Source organism: Strix aluco, chromosome 26 (genome assembly GCF_031877795.1).
Source record: "Strix aluco isolate bStrAlu1 chromosome 26, bStrAlu1.hap1, whole genome shotgun sequence".
Classification (NCBI taxonomy): domain Eukaryota; kingdom Metazoa; phylum Chordata; class Aves; order Strigiformes; family Strigidae; genus Strix; species Strix aluco.
Genome location: NC_133956.1, coordinates 696,040 through 714,044, shown reverse-complemented (window position 1 = coordinate 714,044; position 18,005 = coordinate 696,040). Strand labels below are relative to the sequence as shown.

General features: G+C 58.9%; 1 protein-coding gene and 1 long non-coding RNA gene across 2 annotated transcripts; one reads left to right on the top strand and one right to left on the bottom strand.

Moving 5' to 3' along the window:
- The first annotated feature begins 387 nt into the window (after positions 1-387).
- On the top strand, positions 388-2,377 carry LOC141934960 (uncharacterized). Its single transcript, XR_012626443.1, has 3 exons — positions 388-533; positions 1,382-1,534; positions 2,140-2,377. It is a non-coding gene; the product is annotated as an uncharacterized LOC141934960 (long non-coding RNA).
- On the bottom strand, positions 1,795-7,574 carry RSPO1 (R-spondin 1). The gene is made up of 5 exons (XM_074850806.1): positions 7,411-7,574; positions 5,251-5,442; positions 3,995-4,144; positions 3,380-3,568; positions 1,795-2,573 (listed from the first exon to the last, which is right to left on the bottom strand). The coding sequence occupies exons 1-5, from the start codon at positions 7,502-7,504 to the stop codon at positions 2,416-2,418; spliced, it is 783 nt and encodes a 260-aa protein (XP_074706907.1). The 5' UTR covers positions 7,505-7,574; the 3' UTR covers positions 1,795-2,415.
- Positions 7,575-18,005: the final 10,431 nt, after the last annotated feature.

Below are 18,005 nucleotides of genomic sequence, written 5' to 3'. Positions count from 1 at the left end.
ATTTTGCTATGGAAAAGGAAGAACGAAGGGAAAAAGCTACAACAGAAAAGTTTGTCAGTTTTTCTAAAAAACTCTAGAGAGCTCTATAAAATAGGTTGTGTTGATTTATTATATGCAGTTTAGTTTTGAAATAGTTGTGCTAATATTGCCGTGAGTTACTGTAGGGAATCCAGTCAGTTAACGGAGCCTCCGTGTAGAAAACCTTCCTAATGCACTCTCTCTCTTCTCTAATCCTTGTTGAGAACTGGACTGAGATACTGCAGCAGGAGGGAGGAAGGAGTCGTTTATGAATTAGCAAGCTGAGGTTCACGAAAGGGTTACTGATTATTGCTGCTAAAAAGCGGAAGGGAAAAACGGTTCTGCTTACATGCAACGCCATGGCACAAACAACGTGCTTATCTCACAGACTAGCTGGGGCTAGAAAATAAAGTGAGATCGGATCTTTCAGCTGGGAGGCTTTCAGGAATCGTCTGAACATGATCCATAAACAACTCGAAGGATGACTTTTAAGAACCTCTTTCTCTCTCTGCTTGGTATGCTGGTCGTTTATCATTGTGCTGAAATGGAATCCCCTTTAAAAGATGTAACGGCTTCTTGTTTACTTAAACACAAAGTGGATGATGGGCTGAAAGGTTTTGCTGCCAGCAGAGCAGTCATGGAGAGCTTGGTACAGCCCCGGAGCTGGAACAACCGTGCAGCTCCCACGTCCTGCGCTGGGCCCAGCAGCCCCAGCGGACGGGGCGAGGGGAGGGTTTAGGTCTCCGCTGCGGAGCCGAGTCCTGGGCGGGTGCCGCGAGCCGCTGGCTCTTCGCAGGAGAGGGCCAGAGCAGCCGGGGGCTCTGCCGCGGTGTCCCCGCACGCTCGCGGGCTCGCTCTGCCCGCCAAAACCGCCGAGCACGGGAGGTGGAACGAAAGCGAGCGCAGCGGAGACCGTATTCGCCAGGTTTAGCTCTGGGGTGAGCCTTTCCCTGCCCATCACCTTACCAGGGAGCTACGGGCTTCAGCAGCACGTTGCTGATCGGCCCCGGGCACGTCTCTGGGAGCCGCGGCACCTCCCCTGGCCCCTCAGGACCAGGGGCTTTTGCTGAACTCTAGAGGAATTAAATGTCTGCACGTACTTATATCAAGGACGCACATTTTAAAATATAAGGGACACTGAGGGTGTGCCACCTCGTGACGCTGCCAAGGGCAGAGCTCTCCGTGCAGAGAAGGCAGCGCTCACGTGTGCCCCGCGTGGGTCTCCCCGGGTCCTCGTCCCACACGGTCCTTGTCCCGGTCCCTCCGCCCAGGTGTCGGCTCGTGCTGAATCCGGGGAATTCCAGTCGGTGCCATGCAGACTAGTAGTTTCTACCAAACTTAAAAGTTTGCTTCTCTTCTGCAGAGCCCGAACTGTGCCTTCCCCCTCCCTCCTGCCTTCCCTCCTGCTATGCGCCTGGGCAGCGTCCGGGCGGACGGACGAGCGTGTCCCTGGCCCGGGATGGAGTCCCGCAGCTGTGACTGTACGAGCGGAGTCACAACGTTTCGGCAACCTGCGGTTTGTTGTAACCTCTCATTTTCTCAGTCTGCTGCATGTTAACTGGATCCTTCAGTGGGAAATTCCTCGGGGGCTCTGCAGAGCACAGCTGGGGTCCTGCGAGCACAGGACAGCTGATTTGTGGCTGCAGTGCAGCTGGCAACATTTTCTGGGATTTTCTTAAAGCTTTGGTGAGTTTCCCTTCCACAAGTGAGTCTCTGTCCTGTGGGACACCAGCCTCCATAGGGGCCAAGGCATGAACCACACACTCAGGAAGCTGGTTGTCATTTTGTTTTTTGTTTTTTAATTTGAAATAACTCTTTGAAGCAGATTCAGGGCAGATACCACTGACCTCTTACCACAAACGTTTAACATGTATTCGCAATGATAAAGTCATACAGCTTAAAACACAAAATAAAGGGTGGGGGGAAGAGAAAGAGGCCACTGCCTTTGTGTGAGTCCGGGTCCCAGGTCGGGGCAAGCGGCTGTGCGGGTCCGGTCTCGTCCCTCTGGCCGCAGCTGTGCTGCGCTGGGGCCACGCGCCCGGTCTCGGGTTGAGGCCTTTGGTCATGAAGTCTCGTGTCTGGGTCCTTTGCTGACTCGTACTCCCCCTCTCCTCCCCGCAGGGTCCCCCGCGGAGCCCTGGGGAGGTGGGCTCCCCTCCGTGTGCGCTCCTGCTCCTCTTCTCGGCAGCGTCCTTCTGCGATCCTGGGCGGTGCGTGTGTGTGCAGCCTCCTTAAATATTGTGTATGTGGTTTCTGTCGGGTCTGTGGGTCAGTCTGGGAGTATATGTCTGTCTTTTTGGACATGTGTACGTGTTGAGTAGCAGTGCTCTGGTTCAATAAAGCTTTCATATACATAGCAGCAATGAAGTCTTGCCTTCAGGTGACGTAAAGGGGCAGCTACTGGGCAGGGCTAGCAGACGTCGCAGGGACCGCGGCCCCTCTCTGTTTGCTCTTCCTCTTCTTGGTGCCAGACTTAGCGTCTTTGGTGTCTTTCTGATTTCTGTTCCCATTCGCATTGTCTTGCTTTCCTTGCTCTTCCTTTTTCTTCTTTTTCCCTGCAGTAAAGCAAAGGGGCACCGTGAGGCTCTCCGGCAGAGCGAGCTGGCCCGCGGCCCGCTGCTCCCCGGGGTGGCCCGAAGGGCCTGTGCCCCTCCCCACGCACAGGGGTGCCCGAGAGCTGCCCTCTCTGCCAGGACGGGCTTCGCGCTGAGAGCTGTTGCCTAAATATAAACAGAGAAGAAGGCTCAAATCTGGATTTAGCTTTGTCGCTGTCGGTCTCCAGCAGAAGTGTTAACACTTGCATTTCTCGGCGGCTGCATACCAAGCCCCTTAGCTAACGCAGGCTGCTGTGTGCATCAGAGGAACAGATCAGCCCTGTCTGCCTCCCCCTGCCCGGCCGATTAATCCCTGCGCTCTTAGTCACCACTCAGAACCGGTTTCCCTCAAAACACTCAACCCAGCTGCAATCCTCGTCCATCCCATCAGAGGATGACCAAACCACCATTCATCCTGAACACACTCGAATTCCTGGGAAAATCACAGACCTAAGCATTCTGGTAGAGGTGGTGGTGACTCCCACCGCCACAACGCACGGGTGTGCACCGTCAGCTGCCCGGCTGCTCTCTGGCCAGAGAAGCTAAAAAGCCTGAAACTCGTGGGACACTCGGCGAGCTGTGGGGAGCACCACCCCCCCGGGGGGCTGTGCCGCTTCCCCCCAGGGTAGCTGCCATCACGTCATGCCCCCTGCACCGCAGAGGGGTGGTGAGATGTGCGGCGTGTTTGTGGTACCGGACACTTGGCTGAATGCTTGTGCCTGGCAAATAAAGGGTGCTGGGGGGCGAGGCATTGCGGGTCTGCTCACCTTCAGGGCACTGGCTCTTCTGCACAGTGCATCGCCGCACCTCTGTGGTGGCAGGACACAGGGACACGTCTCCGGAGGGAGCCTGCAGAATCCGCCGCGTTCGGTCTTCGTTGCCCTTCTTGAAACCACAGAGCTTCCTCTTCTTGGAGCAGGGCCCCCAGGGCCCCCACTCACTCATTTCACATTGTGCTGCCAGATAACGAGAGAGGCCAGCAGTAATTCTCGTTTCTCTGTTGCTGCCTCAGGACTTCACGGAGCCCTTGCATCCCATCGCACCTTTCCCCCACTTTAGGCTTGAAGGGTACCTGCGTTTCCCCAGCAGCTCCCTGAGTTTTCAGGGCACCCCCTTCCTGGCCGTGCCGCGCACTGACTCACACTTCACAAACGTGCAGCAGCAGCGCTGGGGTGCTGCTCCCCGTCTGGGCTGGTTTCCAGAGGGCTCTGCCCTCTGAAGGGCTGGGTCTGGCCTGCACCGTCACCCACTCGACACGGGTACGATGAGGCATCATATCTGAGGGGTTTGTTTTATCCTCTAAACCAAACTGCAGCAATACAGGCGCCCGGACCCGACAGACACACAAACAGCTCAGTGAAAGGTGCCCGCGCGTGGCTTACCAGGACTGCTGCACTCCATGGTGCCGTTGGCAGCAGAGTAGCCTTCGGGGCATGTGACGTAACATCTCCCTTTGTGCAAATACAAACCTTCCTTACATTTTGTGCAAAAGTTTCGACTGAAACAGGACTCACAGTTCTCAATTTTGCATTCTGGGGAAAAAAAACCACAAAGCCGTCATGTAGTCTGACGTGAGCAGAAGGCTCAGGAAGCGCTTCACTGCTAACTGAAGTTCACACCTGGCTCCAAGGGCTCTGCCAACAGCCAGGGCAAGTCTCTGAATGTTCTGCCCGGCCTGGAGCTGCTACTCAGCTAGACAGAAGTCAGATGTCTTTGCACTGTTCCCTGGTACAGGACAGAGCCGCTGTGCTGCAGCTCTCACACGCAGGGTGCGAAAGGTTTGGGCTGGTGCTCAGCTTGAGTGTCAGGCAGCCAAAGTGGGACAGTGCAAGGAATAAAGTCCCGTATCAACCGCTCCAGCTGCAGCTACAGCACGGGCTGCAAAGAAACGGGGTTAGACAGAAATCTGGCCATGGGGGTGGTTTGCATGAAACCGCCAGGGAAGTGATCACATTTTTCCATGTCCAGCTTCTTTCTGGTGCTCTGGCTGAAAGAGGCAGCCCCAGACCAAGGATCTCGTTCAGAGACCTGCTTGGCTACAGTGAGCGGCAGAGGAGAGAAGAAAAGGCACTCGTGTGAGCAGTGCCTAAAAGCCAAAAGGATCTCCCTTCCCCTCCTTCCTCCCAGCCTGGCAGCCCAGGTAACAGCTTCCCAAACATCCCACAAGATGCCACATCCACAGCAAAGTTACGCGGCACTGAGCATGCAGTGACGGGGTAACCCAGCCCTCAGGGGACCACTGGTCCATTATCACCACCTGCCCGCAGCACCGAGAGACCCGCAGAGGCTCTCAAAGACCAGGAAGGCCAAAACTCAAGTCAAAACCAGCCTGGAAGGGCTGGTGTGGGGGCACTGGATGCTTACCCACCCTCTCAGGGTGCTGTTGGGGCAGTATCTAGTGGCTGTTCCAAGGGAAGGAGCATCTTGGCCTGGGTGCTCGAGGTGTGTTAGCCATCAGCATCATAAATTACAGGGTTATTCCCTGGGTAGGTCGCTGCTCTGCTCAGCTCTGCCGTCTCCCCTCGATGCAACCACAGCATCTCCTCTCACCTGGCTGGAGGCGGCACCATCGCCTGCCAAGCACCGCCAAGCGCCGCCGCCCTCCCACGCGTCACCCGCTCCCTCCCCATGGACTCACTGATGCACTTGTTCATGTCTGTATTGCGAAGGCCGAAGTATCCCAGCGGACAAGATGGTAGGCAGATCCCGATTTGCCGGATATCATTCCTCTCCAGAAGGATGAAGAGTTTGGGGGAACATCTCAGGCACCCGTTGAACTCGGAGCACAGGTCACAGCCTCTGGCACAGCCCTGACTCAGCTCGGTGCTAACTGGAAGAGCAGGAGAGAGGCAGCGGTCAGTGCTGGTGTGCATGGCCGGGCTCTGCCTGCACCAGCTTCGGCCCCAGACCCCGGCAGCACCGGCAGGAAGGGCAGGGACCAGCCGACGCGCTGGCGGCGGCTCCCAGCACCGCTCCGGCCAGGCGTTGTGGCCCCGTACCCGATGTCGCAGCCCCCACCAACCCTGCACCCAGTCCCAGCCCCGTCTCCCCAGCAGCCCCCAGCACCCCTGCCCCGTCCGTCGGCACTGGGCAGACACCCACCAGAGACACAGGCCTGGGTGGGCCGGGGCAGCCCCTCCGTGTCCCCTCCTGGCACTGGTGGTGCCGCCCCGCCGAGCTACAGCCACGCTGCGGGGCAAGCGGGGACCGGAGCTGTGTGGTGCTGGAGCAAAACCTGACTGATTCTGCGCTGTGCCTTGAGCCAGGCTGCGTCCCAAGCTAGATCTTGCTCTGACCCCGCTTATGTTAACGATATCTGGCAGTGCAGGAGATTTCACTGCCCCCAAAATAGAGATGTGTTCTCAGCTCCTAAATTCAGTCCAAGAAAAATACTCAATCCCATGTCTTGAGAGTTTTCTGCTTTTAATTATCATATAAAATGCTGCTTGTTTTGAAACCAATAGCATTCTTTGCAGGCTAGAATGCAGGTTATTTTTATTAGTTTATTATGCAAGCAGTGTCCTTGTTTATAGAAAAGCTGTGTATTTAAAAAATGTATTCTTTTAAATACTGTGTTTACTACACTTCAAAAGCAAGCACAGAGCACCACAGTGTTCACATGCCAGACCCAGAGGTAAGAAAACTTTCCTCTCCCTCCACAGTGACCCGAGACCCCGGCAGCTCCCCGGCTGCCTGTCCCAGCCCCATCGCTGGGTCCATGGGCGCTGCCATGGAAAATGAAACAGAAGCAGAGGGGTCCCCAGCCCCGCGGACCCTCAGTGCCCAGCTGCCAGGAGGGTTTGCTGGGTCTGGACTGGGACCTCCCCTCGGCATTTTGGGGATGCCTGGGGGGATCCGGCCACATCTCTCCGGCAGCGCTGGGCCGCGGTGCCAAGCTCTGCCTCTACGGCAAAGGTGTAACCTGGGCCCTGGCTGGAAATTGCACTTTGTAGCATTAGCCATGACATCAAGTTTTCCTTGTTCTCACAGAGCTCAGCAGTGCCAATTTTAATACAAAATAATTTTTATATAATTTAATTTAAAACAGTTTTAATGTAAAACAGTTCTAAAACTAGCTTATATAAATGAGGGCAAACCCATGTGGCTGCTCTTGTGTGAGCTCAGCCCGGTTGCCCTGCATGTGCCCCGAGCTGGGAGCGGCCGGGGACCATCGGGGCCGGGGGGATAATTAAAATCCCGCACACCTCGGGTCGCCCCGTGGCCCAGCACCCCTGCAGCAGCTGCCCGGGGCAGAGCCTGCCAGGGGTCCTGTGGGATGGGGCGGCTGCGGGGGGAAGGACGGTGGGGCGGGAGCCGCATGCTCCCATCCCCTCCTTCGCCCGCTCCCTTGTCCCGGGAGGGGCTGGTGGGGGGCTGCGGGGCGCAGGGCAGGACACCAGCTGGGTGCCTGCGGGGGAAGGCGGGCAGGGGCCTTGGCCATCGAGGCGCTGTGGGACAGGGGGAGGCCGACCCTGTCCTGCTCCGCACAGCGGAATCCTCCGGCCGCGTGTGCTGCCGTGGGCACCGGTTACCCGAGGGCTGCAGCCCTGGCTGGCCGGTCCCTGCCCATCTTCCCCCACCCAGCCTCTCCCCGTCCCTGCCCGGCGCTGTCTGCAGGGTTACTGGGGGCAGCTGCCTGCGGCTCAGGGCTGTGGCAGGTCCAGAGGGACAGGGCAGTGCTCGTCACAGGGCACCCCTGGCTCTGCCCCGCTCTCTGTGCTGGCAAACACATTCACCATCTGCACGAACCGTACAGCATCACGAGAAGAAGTAGAGAAGAAAAGCGTTTCATACATACTTCGTCTTTGCCTCTTGCCCTTCACCACTTTGCTGCTGCCTGTTAGATCCATCGAGCTTAGAAAAACCACCACCACAAACAGTCCAAGCTGCATAGTAACTCTCCAGCGCTGCAGCCCCTCTGTCGCAGGGTGGTCGGAGGAGCCCGCTCCACAGCCGGGGGTCTCTCTGCTGCCGCTAAAACGTCTCGGGCGGGATCAGAGCTGAGAGTCTGTGTGCGGAGCCTGGTACGGGACCATATCCACAAACTACATCAGCCACAGCGAGCTTAGGTAGCAGGTAACATGGCTCTACCTTCATCCCCGTGAGGAGCGCAGGAGCTTGGCTCTAGTCCCATCTGGGGGCTCTGGCAGCGAGCGTTAGCTGCTTGCAGCTTCCAAGTGCACTCGCAGGAACTGCAAAGGAAGAGGAGAGCAGATTAACTCGACAGTTGACATGGCTCCCGTAACAGCTGGGCTCGGCACCGCGGCGGGCGAGCGCGGAAGCCGTGGGGCGAATTGAGCAGGGGTGCAGGCAGCCAGCGGCAGCCGGGGTGGCATGGGGCAACCTCCAACCTCATCCACCAGTCACTGCGTTGCTTAATAACAGTTAGCACAGAGAAACGCCTAATGCAGCTTTGCCATCTGCCGATGCTGCGTACGGTTATAGCTCTAACTTGTTTAAAATAGTGCCAGTCCCCCTCGGCCGCCCCTCCTCGAGTAGCAGATGGGCTCTGTGGTCTGCCAGGCGCACAAGATGTTTCCCATCAAGTGGGCACCTCTGGGGCTGGTAGTCGAGCCAAGCAGAAAGCGAGCCTGCAGTCCCAAGCTGGAGATGGGGCTGTCTGGGGACGGGGCGGGATCATCCCGCGAGCTGCCCAAAACGCCGCGTTTCTGCTCGGAGGGAATTTCCAAACCTCCCAGCTCCAGTTCGCCCAGAGTGGCAGGGAAGGGTCAGCGCTGCCTGCGCAGGCAGAGGCAGTGCCGAGAAGGGCTCATGGGTCCCCGCACGGCCCCATCACTGGAGGAAGCCCGGCGTTGGGCAGCGGGCGCGGCAGTAAAGGCCGCGCTGCCCTCCCCAAGCCCAGCGTGTGTGGCAGGACAGGGCGATGAGACAGCGATGCCGGCAGGACTGGGCTCAAAACCAATTGCTCTACGTGAACTTGGAGAGCAAAGGGAAGCCCAGTGCAGCAGGGAATTGCCGGATGGCAGCCCAGTGCAGGGCCCCGGGCACAACCAGCCTGGGAGCTGCCACATGCCCCATCCTCTCCCTGGAGCATCTTGCTCCGGCCCAGCTCTGGGGGAGAGGCGGCGCGGGCAGGGCTGTGCAGAGCAAAGGGACCCAGGAGGTGGTTTTCTGCGTGCAGGAAGGGCGGCCTCCGGGCTGCACCAAGAGCTCTGGCACTGCCAGGGCCACGCTCTTCTCTCCGCAGCTGGCAGAGCGAAGCCCCGCCAACGGCTGCCATTGTGTGGGAATAAAGGCGACAACATTCACCCTGTGAAGTCAAATGAAACAGAAAATGGTTTTAATCCCTTTATAATAACTGCGCAATCGCCGATGCCCCAAATGGCCAGTGGCAACAGTGCTGGAACGAAGCCCGGCCGCAGCCCACGCGCTGCCTGTGGGACGGACACGGCCCCGGGGGGCCCCATGCCCACCGTGGAGTGGGGGACCTGCCGAGGGGCCCCCAGCCAGAGCAGCCCCCCAACTCCAGCCCAGCTGTAGGGTGGTTACGGCTACGGCAGCAAAATACCTGAGCGGAGAGGGCTGCCCACAGCAGCGGCAGCAGCCTGGCAGCATCTTGAGCCAGCGGCCACGAGCCGGGTACTGCTGGGCCTCGCGGCAGCACGTGCCTCGACACCAAGACGTGCCCCGGCGTGGGCAGCTTTGGCTCACGCGTGCCTGGGGGCCGTCAGGCACTGCTGAGCGCTGCCGTCGTCCTCCCACCCCGATGGCTTTGAACTTTTCACCGTGTCCCTGCTGCAACTCTGCCGAGCACTGCTGGGGCAGGAGCACAGCGCTCCCCATGTGCTTGTCGTTACAGCCCACAGCTCATCCACAGGATTTTCAAATAAATAATTAGTCGCTTGTGTAAACACCAACTTGTTCTGCACTTCCAAGTCTGTTTGCTGCAAGCTGCTTTATAAACACTGTCAAGTGCTTAAGCTGGGCTGTTGGGAGTGTTTACCAGAGCAGAGAGCTGTGCAGAGCGGGGGTCCCACCCCGGCCCCGCAGCCCCCCTCCACACCGCGCTCGTGGGCAGGGACCTGGGCACGGCACGGGGCTGCCCTGCGCGGGGTGAGGCAGCGCGGGCTGCTGGGCAAGGGGGGACCCTCCGGACAGTCGGCATGGCCCAGCCCGGCGCGCCGGAGCACCCTGGGGATGGCAGCTGGTGTGAGTGGTGGTACAGCGTGGCCCAAACTCTCCCCAAATTAGTGCTGAGCACCAGCTGCGCCGGAGGGGGCACAGTGCCACCGCCCCGGCCTGGCTGCCCCTTGTTTTTAATTACGGCGGCTTTGCAGGTGAAGCGCGTTCGCAGGAAGTACACGCTGAACCAGCTCCGCGTCCCGCCGTGTTTACACAACACTCACAATTTAGGCAAAGTCCCCTCGGTGCGGGGACGGCAGCAGGGATGTTGGGAGGGAGCAGACACAGCCCCGGCGTGCCAAGAGCCAGCGTGAAGCTCATGCCGCCGCCACACTCCCCTTCTCTCAGGGCTCGTTCCGTGCAAGGGCAGGGAAGTGCCATGGGAAACCGTGAGGCCACAACACAAACCAGACTAGCAGACACTTTTTCCTCCTTGTTTCCTTGCTTTTTAGCCCAAAGAGAGCCTGGGCCTCCAGCTAGAGCTGCCCGCTTGGTGCAGAAAACCCACCAGGATCCCGGGTGCTGAAAGGCCGGTGCCGAGGTGGGTCGCAGGCATGATCCCCGTGTTTCCAAACCTCCCCGCAGGCACAGCGGCTGCAGCGGCAGCGCCGGGCTTCCAGCTCTGCCCACCCTCACCTCAGGACACAAATTATGATTCTTTCTGCTATTGCAGCCATCAGTCAAGCTCAGGTTGCTGCAAACAATTTCCAGTCTAAACATTAGCAGGATTTATGCCATTATCCCATTGACAGGAAGAATTTGGGGTAACCTGAATTGCTCTGAATTCATTTATGGAGAGACCTGGCCCCTGCATCTGAGATGACAGTAAGCCTTGTTTGCAATTCCGTCAGGATAAATTGGTCCTTGGGAGCTCCAATACAAGCCAGAAAATGTAAACCATCCAGATAATTTACCATTAGTCCTCCTACACACAAGGTGAGAAAGACCAACGTTATATCCCTGGGATATTCGAGACCTAATCCACAATAACTAAATTGCTGATATATTGCCTCTTGCTGAAGGAATCAGGCTATCCGTAATGTAAACGGGCTCTCCGAAGGTTTACTGAGCCTGGGAGAGAAGGACCAGATGCTTGTGCGAGGGCTGGAGGCAGGACAAAACGCGATTCCAGCGGCAACAGTAACGAACCCCCGGGAACCGCCAGCTGGACACCAGCTACGAGCGCGGGGAACGTGGGTGTCCAGGTGCTGCAGCTGGACAGAGAATTTGCGTTTCACCTCGGTAGTCTGTTCTGGGGGGCGATAACACAAGGAGACTGGGTTTCAGAATGTCTTTGCCTGGAAGAAGAGTCTCGGTTTTGCAGGGTTTCACCTGGGTTTCTCTCCCGGCCCCGCACCCAGCAGGCTCAGGTGCAGGGGGTGAATCGCCCCGAGCTCTCCCCAGCCCCCGGGCAGGCAAAGGTCAGCTCGGGGCGGGGGATGTTTATGGCAGCAGCCAGCCCCACAGTGCTGGCAGATTCCCCAACCTGCCTTTGTGTAAAGGTTCAACAAGCCCATCAAATAATGATAATGGCACCCGGATATTGGAGGCACCAGGAGGGGAGCGGGAGGAGGAAGAGGAGGAGGAGATGAGAGCGGGCTGCTAAGGAGAGCAGGGCCACACGCGAGGTGGGGCCTGTGGGGCGTGCGGTGGTCGCTCCTGGCACGATGAGCTGCTGCCTGGCATCGGAGCCAGCCAGAGCCAGGCTGCAGGGTGACAAACCCCCGCGGGTACCGGAGGGGAGACAGAGGAGGCTACGCCGGGGTGAGGGGACATGCTCCTGCAGACCAGCAGCAGGACCAGCCGTCCCGTCCGGGGGTGGCACCGCTCCCTGGCACCCACCCAAGCCCCGGGGCCAGCGTCAAGCAGCGGTAGGATGGGGCGATGCTGGCGCAGCACCCTGCACCCAGAGACACTGACACCACCATGAGCCCGCCACCCCCTCCCCGGTCCAGCCCTGCCCTGGAGAGCGGCCGAACTGCTCCTGGGCACGGCTGGTGGGTGTCGCCAGCTGGGGAGGAGGCATCGTTCAAACAAGAAGCGCACGGGCGCGTTGATCCTCCCTTGGCCAAAGGCTCCTTCCCTGGGTCCCCACTGTGGCTGTGCAGTTCCCCGGCCTGGCGAGGCGGCCGAGCCAGCGGGCTCTGAGGTGCAAATCTTCCCTCGCTGCCCCAGCGCCTGCCAAGAGACGCGGGTGGCAGGAACCAGCCCCGGGGAGGCGAGTGCCTCATCCAGACACGGTCACAGACCAGCACCAGCACCGGCCTTGGCGGGCAGCAGCAAGGAAAGGGGCCAAGAGGGGAGCACTGGAGAGCGGCTCGGTGCCGGCCGCCTGCCCCGTGCCAGCTGCCTCTGCACAGGCACCCTCTGGGCAGGAGGCAGTGGGTGAGGGCTGCAAGGAGCACCCGCAGAGCACCCACAAGCTGGGGTGCTGCAGGACCAGCAAGACCAGACACCCCGTCTGCCCGGGCACTCCAGGCAGCTCGTTTGGCCCTGCGGCAGCATTTTTCCAGGCACACAGAGATGTGTCCACGGTGCTGGGGCTCCCCAAACCCGATGTCTCTGCTCTGCCCACACCGTCCTGCCTGCGCTGGGTGACCCCCACGGCCGGAGCTCCCTGCCTGCTCTGCCAGCCCCGCAGCAGAAGAGAGGCAGCGCGGTGCTGCAGGCAGCGGGGTTGGGGACCCCTGTTCTCTTTGGGAAAGTCTCTCTCCGTCCTCCCGAGGGGTGTTTTCCTGCCAGCAAGGCAGAGCCGTGCTAACGCCGCGTGGGCAGCATGGTGAAACCCTCCATGGAGGAAGGTCCCACGCACGCAGGCTTGGCCATCGCCACTGCCACAGGGTGTCTCACGCGCCTCCAGCCAGCAAACATCCCTGCACATGCACATGCAGAGCCACTTTGTTCTGCTTAATCCTTGAAGCAATAAAAGAAGGCTGCATTAAGTCAAATTTCCGAACCAGAAGGTCTTCATTTGATATTATATCCGAGTGCCAAGTTCTGTAAAATCCCTAACCCATAAACTTCACTGAAAAAATAAAATAATAAAAACCAATCTGGCAGCAGAGTTCTCCACAGCATTGTTGAGGTCTGACTCCTTCCACCAGCTTCTGCACTGCATTCCCCGGATCTGCGGAGCCGTGCTGTGACCCGCTAATGGGGAATACGCCGAGGAGAGGCTCCTGCCCGCGGCCGCCCCTCGCCCCGGCCGGGCGGAGGGGTTGCTCCGGGGCTTGGCCGCAGCAGCCCCCCAACCTCCCCGCCAGCTCCAGCCCCCGGCTCCGCTCGCGCCTGCTCCTCGCCCGCCCGTGCAGTGCCCGGCACAGTAGCTGCTCCAAGTAATGCTGCGACTAACAGTGCCACAGGCCTCTCTCCAGGAGCGCTTGTGCTTCAGCATTGTAAAACATCAGGAAATTTTTTACTGGGGGATTTCCATTATCCTCTTGCTCGCACAGAGAGGCGGCATGGTCTGGAGGAGAAGGAAGCAGTGAAGCCCTGAAGCCGGCTGCAGGCTCGGTGTGTGCTGCTTTCCACAAAAACAGAGCAGCATCTGAAAATGCACTGGAGTCGTCCCGGCAGGCAGAGCTCCGGTACCGCAGGCCGGGAAGCTGCCGGGGATTTAGCTGCGGTCACTGAAAAAGCAAATCTGTTTCTCTGAGGTACAACTTCAGGTAGGTTTAAACCTTCTACAGCTCAGTAACTCACTTAGCAAATGCCAACCAGGGACAAAAGGCACTAGAACAGCAGCAACCAAAGCAAATTTCAGATGAGGAATTGCAAAACAGTCCATTTCAGAGCAACGCAGACCAGGGCACTGAAAACCTCACTCTTCCATCAAAAGGGCTCCTCAGCAACACTAAAGGCCCTATTGCCATGCAGGGATGTGCTCAGCAGATTCCCCGGGAGGTGCAGGGCGGACACACACCGTGTTAGCGTACAGCCCCCGCTCCCGGAGACCCGGAGCGAGCAGGGAGCGGGGGGTCTGATGCAAAACGGGAAGCACAGCCAGGGCTGCGAAGGCTCTCAGCCTCCACAGCCAGCACAGGTTCAGCCCGTACCCAATTCCCCTCATTTCAGTGTAAATGTGTCCAAACAAAGGCTTCCAGCAACCTTCCACAACTGACTCTAAACGCAGGCTTTTTAAAAGCAATTCCCAGAGCTTACAGGAGCCCAGTGAGGCACAAGCCGCTGTGCTCATCAGCTTCTCCAGGCAACTGCAGAGCCGAAGCCCGGGGCAAAGACCCTAAACAGCACCTGGGGCTTTCTGCTCGGCGTGTGCGAAGGAAGCATCTGCCAAGCGTGACCTTCCTGCAGGGATTCCCGGTGCACAGACTCTCCCACCGAAACGTCACTGCCTGGGAAACCTGAGCCCTGCAGAGCCAGGAGCAGCACTGACCTCAGCAGCACAAGGAAACACAACTGGGGGAAAGAACCAGCAGCCTTGGCTTTGGCCATGGGGCAGGACAGGGCGCTCGCCTGGCGGGAGGCAGCGGGGAGGGCGGCCTGAGCTGCCTCCAGACCCGCGTTGCTGCAAGCCCGGTGCAAGCACGTGTGAGTTCTGTCCTTTCGAGGGGTGCCAGCAACCTGCACCGCCAGGACAGGGGGACCCAGCTCTGAGCTCTGCGGAGCCTGGCACCGTCTGGGGTGGTTTGCAGCAAAGGACATCCTGCAGCCGGCCCTCGCGAGCGTGGGGGGAAGCTGCAATCCCAGAGGATCATCCTCGGAGGCAGGTTGGTGGTGGGCGCGGCTGGAAGGCTGCCTCTGTGTGTGCCAGAGTCTCAGGCAAAGATGGGCACTTCCATCCTCAGGGAGTCGACAGGTCGCCCTCACGCAGCCCCGGGGAAGGTGTCTCTGCCAACCAGTCCCCGCCGCTCCCGGCTGCATGGTCCCCGCTTTCCCTCTCCAGGGCCATCCCCACAGGCCGGGGGGCTGAGCTGGCCCCCAGCTCTGGCATTCAGTGCAGTCTTATGGCCCTGTAGTGCAGGCAGAGAGGTGCTCTGCCAGCTCAGGTCTAGCTTAGGCGATGGAAACGTTGGGTTTATGCTCGGCTTTGCCACTGCCCATGCACACCGGCATGGCCAGTTTATTTCGGCTGCTCTCAGGGGGTCACATCGGTGCCCTGGCAGTCCGGGAGTGGGTGCCCCTGCACCCCAGCTCGCTCCCTGCCGTGTCCCTCAGGGTGGTGCTGCTGCTCTCACAGCAGCCGCACTGGGGCCAGGGAGCTGATCCAGCTGAAATGAGCCTTTTTTCCAGGGTGGTTTCCAGGCATGTTGCAGCGCCGGCGTTCCCAGGCCCGCAGCGCTGCCGCCATCCTCCCACCCAGCCTCTGCGGCCCTGGCCCTGCAGCGGGGATGAGGTGGTCGGGCAGTCAGGAGCTCACCTGCTCCAGGGTCGTGGGTGGCCTTCGGACAAAATCATTCCAACTGGAGAACGCTCCACACAGATGTTTTACTGGAAGTGCTGGGTCCCCGTGGGATCTCAGCACAAATCTGGCCCCCACAAACAGTGCCGTAAGCACTGCCCCAGGTTCACAGACCTTCAGGTAACAGGGTTTTTTGCACTGGTACCCACCGACCCCTGTGGAGGAGAGTGAAGGCTCCATGCCTGCCATGCCGTGCAAGTTTTGCTTCTGCTGGTATTACCCTGTTTTAATGCCTCTTACTGTAAGACACCCCTTCAAACCCAAAGCGCATCACCTGAACCCCCCCCAATGCATCCCCAGGGCCATTCAAGGGAACGCACGTGCCTCAACCTACAAGAAATCCCAGCAGTCCAGGGGTGGCCATTCCCCAGTTGCCTGCACCCCCGTCTCCCAGCACCCCGGCTCAGTCTGTGCGGAGGACTGGGAGGACGGAGGCTGGAGTGTCACCTTGACCCTCACCCTCGCTGGGGAGCCACGTCCCTGCCCGGCCAAGGGAGCACGCTGCGGCGAGCACCGAGCCCTCGCTAACCCCCAGGCTCGGCAGCCCAGCGCCGAGATCCAGCAGCACTTCCCCTGCACATCAGCACTGGGTGTTAACACGGACCTTTAATTATTACCACGATCGCTGTTAACCATTTCCCCACTGATCCCCTGTCCGAAAACCCAGGGAGTACGTACTTACCCCACGCCCTCTGGGTGCCTGCCGTGCCCCCATGGGTGCCGTCCTCCGCAGGAGGCTGGGTTAGGCACAGCCACCACAATACTGAGACAGCAACTGCTTAACTGCCTCGTCCCCTCATCGCTCAGCTCGGGCACGCTCCTGTCTCTGGAAGTCAGTGGGAAAGCAGGCAGGGCACTGCAGCCCGCTGCGCAGCACTCGGCGTCTGCGCTGCGGCCGGTGGGACCCCGGGGCTGCTCCAGTATCGGCAACAAGCTCCAGCGAATGGATCAATATTGCGACTAGCTCTGCTTCCCGGGTCTGGGAAGGTAAAAGAGTGGCAGGGGACCGCGCACAGCAGCCCAGCTTCCCTGCAAAGCCCCACGCACCTTGGGGGTGGGGGAGACGGGGATCCCAACAGATCGTGCTGTGATTTCTCACAGCTTTCATTGTCTGAACTCATTATCCACATTGCACAAGGCAAACCCGCAAGTCGGATGCTGACAAGGCTTGCGTTCCTCATTAGCAGCCCACATTGCAAAAGCTTCATCTAAACAAACATGCATTCTGAAACCCTTACCTCTGACTTGTCACTCCCTCATCACTGCTGAAAAGACTCTACTGGTTTCTCAGTTTTAAAATACTACAAGACCAACTACAAAAATCCTCGGTTCCTCCAGAGAGAGTTACATGCACGTTTCTGTCAAAAAAAATGAAAAATATATTCATGGCGAGTTCATGGAGAAGTCTGGTGCGTTTGGGTCTGGGTATTTTGTTCACTTGTTTTTTAAAGCAGGTTTCTAACAGCTTCCCAGGTTTTGCGCAGAGAAACAAACCCTTCTGTGATGTGCAGGATTTCAGCTCGTAAAGATCGCCCAGGCTAGTTCATACTCCATCAGCCCACGCTGCTCCCTGCGTATGCAAAGCAGAAAGTATGTGATCATATCAGAGCAATTTGCACATTAATAAATCCTGGTCTCAGTGCCGTAGACTCCATCCCCATCCACCGGGTAGGGGCTTTTTATTATTATTATTACCAGAGTATCCAGCTTTGTAAAGGCATCTAGTGCAAACTCCTGCATGAGGGAATTCCACCCCACTAGTACCACCTCCTAAGACAATATCCAGCCAAAATATTGTGACTGTTGCAAAACCCGGACTGGAGCTCCACAAAGGACCTTCCAGCGTTGCATCCAGAGCCAACGGGGTCTCAGTAAATTACTGCAGAGTGACACACCATCTAGTTGTCTTTGTAGTCTTTTTTATTTATGACAGTTAATTCCGAGTTATTACTAACATTTCAGTGGTAACTGGCATATGAAGTCATCAGCTGTCACAACTGCATCTGTTAATAAACATGTCAAATATTAAAAGCAGCTTATTATCCTCTGGAGGGGGAAGGCACTAAGGCGAAGAGCTCCAAAGCCTGGTTGATTTTCCATCTCCGGCTGTGCAGCAGGAGGGAAGGCTCTTGCTCAGGAGAACGGCACGGCTGCGGTGAGGCTGCGCGGGGATACCTGCCCCCATCACACCTGAGCAGCCCGGAGCGACCCTTCCCGTGCCCCCGGCAGCTCCCCTTCCCTTCTCCGCCTTAACCGCGGTGGCCAGGAGGGACGTGGGACAGAGCTCTGCTTCGTGTGTGTGCACAGGGGCACCTTCCCCGAGATCCACCGCGCCTGCCGGGATGAGCAGGATCTGGCCTGGGCAGCATCCGGCAACTCGCCCTCACCAGCCGTCCAACCCAGCTGCACTCGGCAGCGCCAACCTCCTCGTCCCCCGTGGAGGTGGCAGAAGTGCCCCAGCCCCAGGGGAGCCCAGGGGGAGACGCAGGGGCCCCCCATCCCCTCTCGTGCCCCTGGCGCTCGGCGGGGGGGGGGCTGGTGCTGGACGCCGCACCAGCGTCTCTCTGCACAAGCCATAAACAGGAATGGGTGTCTGCCTGCTTCCCGAGCGGCTGTCGGTGCCATGTGGTGGGCAGCAGTGGGTCCCCATGCGTGACTGACCCAGCTCTCGCAGGGCTGATGCGGTGCCCGTGGCCGTGGGGCTCTGCTGAGAGCCCCGGTGCCCCGGTGGGTCGTCCCAGGGGCACGGCAGTGTGGCCAGCCCCTTGGTGTGCCGTACCCCTCGCACCCCGGCAGCCTCCTGGCGAGGGTTGTTGCTTCCCTTCGGTGCC

Bases quoted from the DNA above. Each gene is read 5' to 3' on its own strand.
- RSPO1 (XM_074850806.1), bottom strand. From the start codon at position 7,504: ATGCAGCTTGGACTGTTTGTGGTGGTGGTTTTTCTAAGCTCGATGGAT. The intron at 5,443-7,410 runs GTATGTATGAAA...CTGCTCTTCCAG, and splicing joins GGGCAAGAGGCAAAGACGAA to TTAGCACCGAGCTGAGTCAG. The intron at 4,145-5,250 runs GTGAGTCCATGG...TTTTTTCCCCAG, and splicing joins AGACATGAACAAGTGCATCA to AATGCAAAATTGAGAACTGT.